Here is a 13,449-nt window from a genome sequence, read left to right as displayed (position 1 = left end):
TGTTGCCCATATTATTCTTTCAGTTTAAAAAACTAATATTAAAATCATTAAAACAATCTATAATTTTAAGTAAATCATATTTAAACATTTTTATAAATATCATGTAAACAGGTTTTAAATTATCTTTGTTAACAGTTGTTTTCTTTAGCAGTGTGGGAGCAGAAATCACATTGGGGAACATTTTTTTTCCTGTGGTTTTTAAGATGCCACATCTGAGGATGCCTATCTAGTATGTGAGTTCATCTTACCTCCAAGTAGCAAAGGGCTGAGCTTGTTTTTTCACTCCTTTGTCTTCAGATCCCGGCCTGTGATTAATATTCAGCAAACCATCACAGTTACACCTAACAGAATTGATCTCCATCAGAAAATGCCCTGCGGGGCGCCTAGCGGGATATGGTGAGCTTTTGCGCTGTGTCCACTCTTCCCCCAGTGTCACGTCTCTGCTTGATGATGGCCCTGTTACCCTGAGGAGCCACAGGGAAGATTAAGAGAAATGGTCAAAGGGAAGAGGAATCTGTCAAGTGAATATATAACATTTTACTCATCAGTCGTCACTGGGGGGATTTCAGGGCTGGGGAACGTGTTGGGATTTTTTTCTAGGGCAATAATGCATCTCTTAAGAAATACGTGTTTGATTTTGTACAGCCTGAAGGTCAAGGCCTGTTTTGAATATACTGCCAAACCCACTGGTTACAATCCTTCAATAAGTAAGTACCTGCTACTTTTAAAATTATATCTTTTCTGTCTGCCAGGTTGAAAGTTGCATAAATAATAGAAGAATAAAAAACTGTAATGGCCAGAATGGGTCCATAAATTCTGGTTTAAAGAACTAAGTCTATCTGTTGTCTCCTCTTTAATCAGGAGGGTGAAGCCCAAGGGGAAAACTGCATTTGGTCCCCATTTGAAGTTTCCAGAGCAGATGATGTAGGACGGAATGAATGCCTTGGAAAAGTACTCATTTGCTTCCACAACCGTTTCCTCCATTTCTGTCTTTGAAAAGCAGTGTGGAAAATTGGTTTTGTACTTGTGAGGTGGCGGGTGGTAGCTGTAGAAGAGTGACCACAGGAGCCCGCGTCCTGCTCTAATAATTACCAGTTTATAGTCTCTTTGCTGCCCGGTCCCCTCCCAGAGGCCTCCATGGCCCAGAACACCCAAGCTGTGTCCCCGAGGGTGGGCCCTGGGGGGACGTGAAGGCCGGCCTTGAGAACTCAGAGACTTGGGCCCTGCTCCTGGTTCCAGCACCGATGCTGACTGACCCTTCAACACAGAGCAAGTCCCTTAACGTTTGAGTTTTTATTTTCCTATCAGTTTAAAAAAAAAAATGCTTCTGATAGGAATTGCTACATAGGATTGTGGTGGAGAGCAAATGAGATAAGGTGGGGAAAGCAGGTTGTCATTTTTAAGGTCTAGTCCGCTTCCTTTCTTTATAACCCGAATAGGAGTTTTGCCACGAAGTTTGACAAATTTTTAACGATACTCTCACAGTAGTGACGATCACCTAGGCCTTGTCTGGTATGTTTTAGTAGCAGCTGTACCTCTTCAGGAGTAAGCCAGAGTGAAGTTGGGGGCCTAGGAATTTAAAGAAAATCTTTTCCCCAAAGAGGAAGTACAGAGTGAGGGTGATTTCCTTCCTGGGTCGGCCGTGGTCCCAGCAGCTCGGTATTCTAGTGCAGCAATGCCCCCAGGAGAAACTTTCTGGAAGAACAGGTGGTCTATTCTCATGGCTTTTAGTTTTTACTCTACCTTGAGATGGAGTGAGTTCTCTTAGGGTTTGTCCGTGTTACCTAAAGTATTACTTTCTTTTCTTTATTAAAAAATGTCCCTTTATAACACCCCAGAATTTGACAACTAAGTCGGCCTTCACCCAATCCATGCTGTCATAGGCCCACTTGGCCTTCATCTTTCCAGATTTTAAACTGTCCTCAGGTGGTTTCTTCATCTCTTTGACCTTTTTAGGCCCCTTCTTCTGGGCCACCTCCTGCTGTACGGTCTCCCCACAGGATCTGTGGACCTTGCATGGAGTGTGCACGGTGTGCGTGTATTAGGACTTTCTACACCGGAGGAGCTGTGGCCTTTCACTTTACTTTTGATGTAGCCGGTATTTTATTGAGTACAGAGAATCGTTTTTTGTGTGGCTTTCAGTGACGACATATTTTATGATTTCTCACAATCTGTCATCCTCTCAGTGTAGTTTGTGTTGTTTTTACCCAAATACAGTGCCTTACACTTGCTGGCTTGGGTGACGGGCCTTGTACCATTGTGTTTGGAAGTAGCCTAGAGAGACCAGGAGAAACAGTGATTCTTTGACTGGGCAAGGAGAGGAAACGGAGACATGTTTTTTATTCTATTGGTCATGTTCTCAAACCACTCTGTTTGCCTGTAGATGTGAAATCTCACCGGAACACTCCGTGTCTTCCCCCAGATCAATCATTTCTACAAAATAAATTACAAACTTCCTTCTAGCTTTAATGCTGCGCTTGATGCCATGTAAATGAATTTTATATTCTGTAACTACTCCATTAACCAAGTGTTTATGGATGGCCTACTATAGATAGAACTTTTTTTTCTGAAGACATTGAGAGAAAACCAGTTTTCATTGCCTTTGCTTCCACGGTATTGGGAAATTCTGAATGAAATAAAGCAGAACTTGCACAAAGCTGCAGAAGTTAATACCTCTAAAATCTGTGTTCCCAGTGTCAGAGAGTGTGAGCTTATTGTCTGACTAGGCTGTTTTAACTCGGCAGTCCTCAGATGTGGTGTTCCATACGTACAGATATTTATAATTGAGCCTTAATGACTATTCTACTTGGCTTGCCCCTCAAAAGGTCAGCAAAGGTGGCCGGCAAGGATTTTAAGATGATGTGAACTGTCTGGAGGGTCAGAAAAGGTTAGAGTGGGTTTGGTAGATAAACGGTTTTAATGCACCCACACCCTCCCCTGCTTTTGCTGTGAGGCGCACTCAGCACGTGAGCCTTCGTCTGGTTCATTGTGAAGTTAGCAGGTCACTGATAAATGGATGATGTCAAGGTTCACAGAGGGCCTAAAATGGAGGCCCGTTCCATTTGGCAGCCGTGACATTTAGGAATTCTTTAGATGGACACAGAAATTACTATTGAAACTGTCATTTCTAAATTTTGGCCTTCCATATTGGAACAGCTATTGTTTCAGCATAAGGATGACGTCACATTGTGTGCGCGCAAATGTGCATTGGCCGTATGTTGGCGTGTATGCTTCTGTTCATCTATTCTACCACTTATATTTATGTCAGGTGTTCTGCTGTTGCCGGGGAGTACAGTGGTGAACCGACCGAGGTGGTCCCTGGCACGGCTTTGCCTGGGAAGATGGTCAGGCAGTCACAGGTCAGCCGGCTAAGTGTGGTTATGGGAGGAATACTGTCGGACCCCCAGGAGGGGCGAGGAGAGGCTTCCTAGAGGAAGCGATGTCCACGCTGAGATCTGAAGGAGGAGTAGGGTTAGTCAGCCAGTGACGGGGAGTCAAAAAGTAGGGGGTGGTCCAGCCGGCAGAAGGGGAGAGTGACTTGCGCAGAGGCCTAGGGGAAGTGGGGACCTGCATGTCTAAGAGGCTTTGTAAGGCAGTCGTCTTTTGTGTTTGTGACAGAGACTGTAGGATTTGCCTCCATCCCTCACTGCAGGTCCCTGGGCCAGCCACCTAGCTCTGTGGGCCTCCAGTTCTTCATGTGGAAGAAGAGGGAATTAAAATAGATGCTCTTAAAAAGGTCTCTTCCAAACTCTAATGTGAATATTAGAACATGGGTTACTCATTTTCTGGAGCAGATTTTTTTTCCTTGAAGCTACCTGCCCTGGCCCTGTACACACTGGTTCACTTCCTCTTCTGATGGTTAGTGAGTGATTAATAAATGTAAGTCATTTAAGTGTTGGCCCATAAAGAAACACAGTTGAGTTAGCAGTTACATATAGCGAACTGGCAAAGAATGCATTCTGAAGTCAAGAAGTGAGATTTTGATCATCCAAACCCTAGCTTGTCTCCAGGCTCTGTTAGTGTCGGTAATCGCAAGCAGGATGTGCCTTCTGGGGCTTTGGAAGTGGAAACTTTGGTTGTCGGAGCTTTATTAGCTAACAAACGGGCCCTCTAGTCCCTGAAAGGAAGTATATTTTTACCTTTTAATTCTTTTTCTTTTTTAAGTGAAAAGTCTCATCCTGTTGTCAAAAGACATCTCCATCTCTAACATATATATTGTTCCTCTTTTAGACAACTCTCCTTTATCAAAGCTTCTTAAACTTGAATGTGTGTAAGAACCACCTGATGATCTTGTTAAAATGCAGATTCGGGTTAAGTAGGTCTGGCTGGGGCCCAAGGTTCTGCATTCCTGACACAACTCAGGAGAAGCCCCTGCTGCTGATCTAGAGAACATTTTTGAATTTAAGCATCGGACTGTTGAAGGGGGAGTCAGTTTAGGCGCTTAGGGAGTGTTGGCTGCCCTCCTGTTGTCTGAGGTACTCTTGAGTTCTAGAAACACAGTCAGACACTGATTCTTAGATGCTGCTCTGAGGTTTTGACTTACTCTCGAGCTCCCCCAGGTGGCCCAATGGAACTGTAGCTTTAAAACATTATTCACAGCAATGGGTAGGAGAGAACAGCTTGATTTGAAACATCATAATTCAGTCAGAATGTACATTACCAGGGAATATGAAGGAAAACAATGGCAGTGGGAACAAGTGTTCTAGGAGGGATTAAAATATATCAAAAAGGGACTCACCATACTTACAGCTGTCTTGTGTATGAATGCACTTCTGAGTTGCCATGATTTTGTTGATTTCACCTAGCCATTGCCGGCACACTGGAGGCTGAAAAGGAAAGAAGAAAATCTGGGCTGTCATCAAGAGTTCAGTTTCGAAACCAAGGTTCTGAGCCCAAGTATACGCAGGCGCTCACTCTGAGCCGGCAGAAGCAGAAGGTGTGCATGGAGGAAACCCTGTGGCTCCAGGTGAGGGCTGCAGACAGATCAGTTCTTTAAAGGGTGACGTGGAGATTTCTGACATTTATACCAGCCACCCATTTTCCAGTACAAAGGAAAGCATTGTTTCGGAGTTCCCCAGTAGCAAGTATAGCATGCTTAACTGTACCTCTGCATACTTTCCAGGAAAATATCAGAGATAAACTGCGTCCCATCCCCATAACTGCTTCAGTAGAGATCCAAGAGCCGAGCACTCGGAGGCGAGTGAATTCACTTCCAGAAGTTCTTCCAATTCTGAATTCAAACGAACCCAAGTCTGTTCATACAGATGTAAGTCTTTCTGACTTTCATTTTGCCAATTGTTTGCCCTGTTATTGTGCTAAATCAGACATCTCCGAAGGCAGTAGAACCAGTGACTGATTTGCTCTAAAGGCCCTTCCTTGGCAGTAAATAAGCTTTTTAATATATGCAAGGTTTGTTGCAGAAAATGTTTCCCAAATTAGCAGTGAACATACAGGGTACAATTTGCAGCCAGAGAGTATTTTTCTTAATAATTTTTGGCCACTGCAACTTACTGAGACTATAATTGACAGAACTTATTATTCTCACATCAAGTTTCTCCTGTAGCTGTATGTAGGAAGAAAAATGCATTGTATTTTTACCACTGAGAGCATTAAAATGTAGAAAAGAAACTGTTGTTAGTCTGAACGTTAAAATCAAGGAGTATCAAAATTCAGCAAGGCAAAAATGTATTAACAGTAAGATAGTCATTTAGTGCCTAATGGAGCCTCTGTAATCTTAGGAAGAAAAATTTATATCGGATGGCTTGCTGTATACCACTTATGAGGTGCAGTCTGTTTGCTAGGGTTTAGGATGGCTGAGATGCCAGATTAGGCTGGGGAGTGGTGACATCTTGATTTGGCGTTTTGTACTTGTTGTCAAAATCTAGTTCATACTGGAGTGTCCACTCTGAGGCACCTGGTTCTAATGGCTCACTGACGAAGGTTTTCACGAGTGAGTTAGGCTTGGGGGCTGATGCCTAAATCTGCACATTGTAGTTTATTGTCATCAAGCATAGTTCCTTGTATACTTTTCAATATACTCTCAATGTCATAGTCACATTAATGTTTCTTGTGTATATTGCCAGCTCCATAGTCACGTTAAACGTGACAAGCAAGGAGACCGTTTTCCTCATTATTTATCAGTGTGATTATTGAGCACCCCCTAGCACAGTGCAAGATACTCTGCCCTTTGCTTTCCTGACCTCGAACTCTGTTTCCCCATCTGTGCAATGGGGCTCTGAATAGTATATGCCTCATAGGTCCCTTGTGAGGATTACATGAGTTAAAATATGTAATCATGTGTTAGGTAGCACTGTCATTATTATCGGTAATTCTTACAGTAACCCTGTATAGTAGGGAGGTGGTATCCCATGTCACCTGTGATGAAACTTAGACTCTGAAAGGTTAAGTGACTCGCCCAAAGCCATACAACTGAGTGAGCAGCAGAGCCAGGTTTACTCTTTACTCTCCTACAGCACCTCAGTGCCCTGGCCAGAGTGTTTTGAAAACACAGTTTCATTAAAGGACAGAGTGGGCGTTTGATGCAAAGCATGTTTGTAGCTTGGATTCTGCTGTCGTAATTGTCACACAGGGAAATGAACTGTATGGAAACAGTCACCTATTTAGAGTCCTAAGTGATGTAAATTACAACGATTTTGTTTTCCTACAGGTGCACTTCTTAAAAGAGGGATGTGGAGACGACAACGTATGTAACAGCAACCTTAAGCTAGAATATAAATTTTGTACCCGAGAAGGAAATCAAGACAAATTTTCTTATTTACCAATGTAAGAACTGCTCCATAGCACTAGCAAAAATGACTCTGGCTTTGCAGTGACTTTTTGTGAAGGGTTATTGAAAATGTATTGAGAGCTTTGTCATTTTCCTTTTGTTTTTCAATAGTCAAAAAGGTGTACCAGAACTAGTTCTAAAAGATCAGAAGGACATTGCTTTAGAAATAACAGTGACAAACAGCCCTTCCAACCCGAAGAATCCCACCAAAGATGGTGATGACGCTCATGAAGCTAAACTCGTCGCCACTTTTCCGGACACTTTGACTTATTCTGCATATAGAGAACTGAGGGCTTTCCCTGTAAGTATTTCTGGAGACCATGTTGGCCGGAAAAAACATTGTGTGGCAGGTGAATGTGTTGTGATCTGGTATGTTCTTCTGTTACAGGAGAAACAGTTGAGTTGTGTTGCAAACCAGAACGGCTCACAAGCAGACTGCGAGCTTGGGAATCCTTTTAAAAGAAATTCCAGTGTGGGTGATGCCTTTACATACTGTATTTTAATGTTTCAAATAACACTACAGTGTCGATATGCTCAGTCTGTGTTAACAGCTATTTCTGTTTTTTAGGTTACTTTTTATTTAATTTTAAGTACAACCGAGATCACCTTTGACACCACAGATCTGGATATTAATCTGAAGTTGGAAACGTAAGAGTTCTTTCAACCTTCCATTCAGAATTGTTTCATGAAAACACAGCCAGTCAATGAATTGGCCTTTATCTAAAGCATAAAAGAAGTGTAATTTAATGAGAAAACTGACTGTTAAAATAAAACCCTATTGTTTCCTTTTCATTTTCAGAACAAGCAATCAGGATAATTTGGCTTCAATTACAGCTACAGCAAGAGTGGTTATTGAACTGCTTTTATCGGTCTCCGGGTAAGTGTTTGTGTTTAGCACAACAAATCAGTGTTTGAAAGGACCGTTTACAATCCTCACTAAAACTGGTGTTTTTTAATTTAACAGAGTTGCTAAACCTTCCCAGGTGTATTTTGGAGGTACAGTCATTGGTGAGCAAGCTATGAAATCTGAAGAGGAAGTGGGAAGTTTAATTGAGTATGAGTTCAGGGTAAGTGGCCGCAGTTGGCCCTTCTGTTCTGTGTACTGAAAGCTAACATGTGCTGTATATGGTCTTGAATATGTAATTTTAATAAATAATAATAAATACACATGATAAAGTGAGTTTGCCAGCTTTTCAACACCATACTGGCTTAGTGTAAAAGTCATATTTTCCAGAATGGAGAACCACAACTGTCATTCAACATAAGATTCTGTTCAGAATCCAGTTCGGTTTGGTCCTAGAAAGTTGGAGTTTGGTGTAGAGAGAAAGGAAGAATCGATTTTTCCCCCTCCAGAGTCTGTCTGTAAAACAAAAATCTCAAAGTAATTTCTATCTGGCTTTAGAATGTGTTATGATTTCTTTCTTTCTCTATTATAAGGTCCTCTGTCTTATTGCTTGTGGTTAATGTTCATGACCTTTCCCGAGCCCAGTTTTGTGATGGTGAATGTGGGTTTGGCATATGCCAGTAAGGAAGACGAGTGGTTGCTCTGACCCATTTCAAAGTAGGCAATCCCAGTGGCTCTTGGTCCCGCTGAATGAACATATTCTCATGGTACAGAGGTGGCTCCTAAGTTGTAGGCAGGTTGAGGTCTGTGTGTCTCCAGTCATGCTCCTGAAAACACAGTGACCGTTGTTGAGGTGTGAAAGTCTGAAGTAGCAAGAATGGGCCCACCGGGGACTGCAACAAGGTGAAGAGGCAGAGTTCTCCTCTGCAAGCATCTCTTAGCTCTGCAGACATGGATGGGACAGGTAGTGGGTGGTGGTCGTGGCACCTAGGCAGATGTGGCTGGAGGAGAGGTCTGTGGGTTCCGGAGCCGTCCTCCACAGAAACTCTTTCGATTTCTGCTGCAGGGAATTGCTCCCTGCCTGCCCCCAGCTTGCACTTGTGGGTTCCTGGCTGCCAGAAGGGTCCTACTCCGGGTCTGTCAGTTGTTATCCCAAGCCTCCCCCGCATAGTAAGGACGGGGGCAGCTTCATTTTTGCAGCAGGTGGGGCTTCCCAGAAGCAGGTTGTGGGTGCACTGCCACCACACAGGCTTGGTCATCTGCCAGGCAGTGTGGTTACAGAGCGATACACAAACACACATGTGACTTTTTCCTGGGTCTGTTGAGAGCCTGGCGTATCTACACTGCAGATTCTGTTACAACAAAAGTTGTTCCTGGATTGAATGAACGATGATTTCTCTTTGATCTCTCTTTTCTTTCTGTTTTTATTGACAGGAATCTTTAAGCACAAGTCTCTATTTTGAATGCCCTAGCCATACTCCATTTTTGGAAACTGTGCTTTTATTGTAGTATTATGCCGGATACTTTGGCTTTTTTTCTCTTGGCAGTAGGAACTGCTTACTTAATTTTATGTTGAGGGAATTACACTGAGATAATAACGTATTATTTTCTAACAGGTGATTAACTTGGGCAAGCCTCTTAAAAACCTCGGCACAGCAACCTTGAATATCCAGTGGCCAAAAGAAATTAGCAATGGCAAATGGTTGCTTTATTTGGTGAAAGTAGAATCCAAAGGATTGGAAAAGATAGCTTGTCAGCCACAAAATGAAATAAACTTCCTGAAACTAAAGGTAGGCTGGTGGACTTTACACTTAAATTATGTCTGCGCCTTTGGTGATGGGAGAAGGGTGAAGATGAATTGTCAATCATGGGAATTTGGCACTGTTTGGGGAGGGAGAGCTCAAGAGGTCTGTACAGTAGTACCAGAAAATTACCTTAGGTGGAACTATTCTTGGATGTAATTCTTTTCAGGAGGCTCACAACTCAAGAAAGAAACGAGAAATTGCTGAAAGACAGACAGACGATGGTAGAAAACTTGCTTTATTTGCCGAAAGAAAATACCAGACCCTCGTAAGTATTTGTCAAGAGCTGTGAATGTTTGACAGGAGGTGGCAGGAAGGCCCTCCCCAGACCCCTGCGCCGTAACCCCTGCTCTTCCTTTTCTCCCCAGAACTGCAGCGTGAACGTGAACTGTGTGAATATCAAGTGTCCGATCCGAGGGCTGGACAGCAAGGCCTCCGTGGTTCTGCGCTCGAGGCTCTGGAACAGCACGTTTCTGGAGGTGGGCTCCGCCGCCGGGCTGTGCCCCTCAAGTTGTCTGCCACCTCCCAGGACATTTCCCTCTTCACTAATGCTTTCACTAACTTTGTCTCCGACAGGAGTACTCCAAGATGAACTACCTGGACATCCTCGTGCGGGCTTCCATTGATGTAACTGCTGCCACCGAGAATATTAAGCTGCCCAATGCGGGCACTCAGGTGAGGGGTCCCCGGGCTTCACTCAGCTCAGAGCAGATCTCTCTCCTCCACCCCATGCCCGTGGCCTGAGGATGTGCTGCTCTGCAACTCATATCCCTCACGGCACTGTCACCCCCTTTAAGGAGAAAGCAGATGGTATCTTAAGGTGCGGCCCACCCCAAGCAGTGTTTCAACAGAATCATGGCAGAAAGAAGTGATTCCCGGGTCATCTCGATCTGTGGTGCATGGGGTAGATTTGAGAGCTCCTGGCTCGAGGAGAGAATGGGTGCACCTCCCAAGTCCATAAAGACCCCACGTCTTGTACCGCCCCTGATGCCTGTCACCGTTGTCGGCGTGTCCCCAGTGACGGTAGCCTCACTGCATTATGGGGTAGCTCGTGGCATGTGTGGCCAGCAGCAGTTACTAGAAACGATCTCTATATAGGAATCCAGAGTTGAATCTTGTAAAATCGGTCTGTGCTTATCCTTTGAAATAATTGAAGGAAACTGTCATGCCTCCTCGGACAGGTCTCTTCAGAGCTAAGCACCCAGCTCTTCAGTTTTCCGTCCTGCCCTGGCGCAGCTGAACTGGTTCCGGGTCTCTGCCCTTCCTGGGCCGGCCCCAGGCAGGGCTGAGCGGATGTGTGGTCTGCCTCCTTCAGCTTACCCGAACCTGCCTCCCGGTGTCTCAGACCCAAGCGTCTGTTAGTTCAGCCTGAAATTTGGTTGCTGAGGATGGTTTGCATTTCTAGCACCTACCGTTTTTACGTTTGCATTCTGCTGAAACTTCCAGGTGTTTTCATCAGAATGTGCTGTCAAGCTGTATTTCTCATATCCCACCCTTGAGCAAATTTTAAAAATCTAAATGCATGCCTTTAAGTGTATCCTTGCATTTTATGTGATTTACTTTTGGTCCGTGGTTTGGGTTTACAGCATAATTTTGAGTCTCGGTCATTTGCTCTTTGTTAACTTTCTATCCCTGCAAGCTTTATCTTTCTTAAAACCAAGAGGCATGCCTACTGTGTCTTCCTCCAGGTAAGTAAGAAAACTATTGAACAAGAGTAGGAGCTTGTGAACCACTAGTCAGAGGTTCCTTGTCGGGGTCTGGCACCCACAGGGGCTTGTATCAGGCTCGCAAAGTAAATGCCTGCAGGTTACAGTTGGGAATGTTTTGCAAAAGAGAATGAATGGAGAAGGAAGGATTGTGAATTACTGTCCTGAAGCTGATCTGCTGATGTATTTATGACAGTGTCCTGGCTTCAGTCCTCTCACCAGCTGAAAATCCAGTGAGTCTTCCTGATCACCTTGGTTTCTGGGATATAGTGGCCCTTAGCTGTTAAAATTTATCATCCAAACCAGGACATGTTTATCTGGGCAGGATGCTGGGGCCACCTGGTGCAAGCCAGGACTGTCCCAGGCTCACCAGGACGTACCCTCACCCTGGCCTTACATTAACTTTGCAGGTTACTCCAGCCCACCTTTCTACCTCTTATTAATAAGGCATCATAAGGACTGTCAACTAAACTACACCCTCCCTGAGAATCCTTTAACTCCCTCTCTGACTGAAGGCAGTTGCTGTAACTTCCTGTGACTTTTAATCAGCAACCCTGAGAACCACTGAGTTTTTAGAGCTGCCAAGAGAAAGAACACTTTAGGGGGAAGGGACTAACATTAATAAAATGTTAATTAAGTGTCTGCCATCTACTAGCTGCTTTACCGATATGCTGTCATTCAGACTGCAGAAGAATGCCAAGGTAGACATTGTACCCACTTTACAAAAAAGGAAGCAGGCACAGAGACGGGATGCCATTTGGGGTCCTGGATTGAAATCTGTACCTGTCTGACCTCAGGGCTCCTGTTCTTTGGCTCTGTGACACTTGTTCCCCATTAAGTCCCCAAATCTCAAGTTTAGATGAGAAAACTTGAGTCCAAAAAGGAAGGTTGTCTCTTCCTCAGGGTCACAGGACCAGCATGTGGAGTTAAGACCAGACCTCGGGCTCAGAGCCCCTCATCAGGTGCTCTTGTTTTCTCGAAGATAATGGAACTAAATCCCCTCGTACCCAGTCTCATGGCTGGGCCACAAATGCAGATGAGGTTCTCTTGGGTATTTCATGTTCTTCGGGCTTTGAGAGCCCATGCCTACCAACGGGAATTGGAATCTTTGCTGTAATCCTACTTGATTTGTTTAATAATTGGTAGATTTGAAAACGGGTTATTAGTCTCATGTCTAGAACCCATTTCTTTTGAAAACCGAGACTTTTTTTGTAATCTCTAGTCTTCTGTTACCTCTTCTATTAACTGATTTCTGAGATAAAATAGTAGCTCAGATATCATATCTACACGTTTCTTTAGATTTTAAGGTGCAGTTTTGGGAGGCCTAAAGATTCAAACTTAATTCAAGTGTCAGGATGCCTTCATTGTTTATTCCCTCACTTACTGAGGGTTTCAATTTCATTTATATCTTGGTTCCTCTCTCTTTTCCAGTGTCTAGATCATTTTTCTTTGGAGATAGAAGCAAAGGAGGTTGAGTAATTTAGTCTTGTCTTTTGGTGTTAATATTGAAACATCTTCCCATTGCTTTTACTCTAATCCTGGTTTTAAAAAGATGAAAAAAAAGCCTTTGTTTCCTTATAACCCAACTAATTTCAAGAGTTTTGTGTTCATTTCTTAATAAAACACTTTCAAGATATTGTTACAACAAAGTCAGAGAGAGCTGGTCACCTAACTGAAACAGCTAAGATGGTTACTAAAACTTTAGTATCAATTAAATTGATCCAATTAACAATCCAGTTAGCCATGGACACACTGCGTGCCTTCCCTGCAAAAATGCTAGAGAAGCAAAGTTGAACAAGATAGTGTCAATTGTGAAGAATTTCACGGTCTAGGAGATCGCGAACTGGGAGAGAACTGTTGAAGTCAGCCAAGGAAGAAGGAGATTACTTATGGGTTGTACTTATATACCCCCATTTCATTCCTAAGGAAGTAGGAAGAGAGTGTCTAAGCTTCCTGGTTGCCAAAGATGAGAAAGAATGTGATAGGTGAAAGTAGGCACATCATTTTTCGGGGGGAGGAGCTTTTCTTTTTTTGGTTCTAAATTCAGAGAAGGACTTGAGATATGGATCCTTTTATAAGATGGATTTCTGATATGAAGAACACTCACTAAGGGGATGGTGTCTTTAATAGAGAGTTTTGTAAAAGATAGGAAAATCCCTTCATTGGGGGGTTTCTTATACTGATGTTCAGTAAGAGCATAGGATATTACATGACAGAGTGATGTAGGGAAACGGTTTGGCTGGGGGCAAGCTAATGTGGTCTCAGCACTGCTCACTGGTGATGGAATTTAATGCATCAGCAGAGTTAAGC

General features: G+C 43.5%; 1 protein-coding gene across 2 annotated transcripts in view; it reads left to right on the top strand.

The window, feature by feature from the left end:
• The window catches only part of ITGA6 (integrin subunit alpha 6), a 76,478-nt gene that overhangs the window by 52,203 nt on the left and 10,826 nt on the right, over nt 1–13,449 (top strand). For both annotated transcript variants that reach the window (XM_027128208.1, XM_027128216.1), the window contains exons 10-23: nt 298–396; nt 646–707; nt 4,806–4,966; nt 5,123–5,266; nt 6,668–6,783; nt 6,899–7,088; nt 7,176–7,259; nt 7,356–7,435; nt 7,587–7,664; nt 7,752–7,854; nt 9,248–9,421; nt 9,603–9,701; nt 9,802–9,912; nt 10,010–10,108. In XM_027128208.1, the coding sequence (XP_026984009.1) occupies nt 298–396; nt 646–707; nt 4,806–4,966; nt 5,123–5,266; nt 6,668–6,783; nt 6,899–7,088; nt 7,176–7,259; nt 7,356–7,435; nt 7,587–7,664; nt 7,752–7,854; nt 9,248–9,421; nt 9,603–9,701; nt 9,802–9,912; nt 10,010–10,108 (1,600 nt within the window). The remainder of the gene's footprint in view (nt 1–297; nt 397–645; nt 708–4,805; nt 4,967–5,122; nt 5,267–6,667; nt 6,784–6,898; nt 7,089–7,175; nt 7,260–7,355; nt 7,436–7,586; nt 7,665–7,751; nt 7,855–9,247; nt 9,422–9,602; nt 9,702–9,801; nt 9,913–10,009; nt 10,109–13,449) is intronic.

The sequence above is a fragment of the Aethalodelphis obliquidens genome, unplaced genomic scaffold (assembly GCF_003676395.1).
Source record: "Aethalodelphis obliquidens isolate GAN/ISIS:26980383/991018 unplaced genomic scaffold, ASM367639v1 scaffold2, whole genome shotgun sequence".
NCBI lineage: Eukaryota > Metazoa > Chordata > Mammalia > Artiodactyla > Delphinidae > Aethalodelphis > Aethalodelphis obliquidens.
Note: the sequence above shows the minus strand (reverse complement) of the source record. Positions and strands in the feature narration are given on the sequence as shown.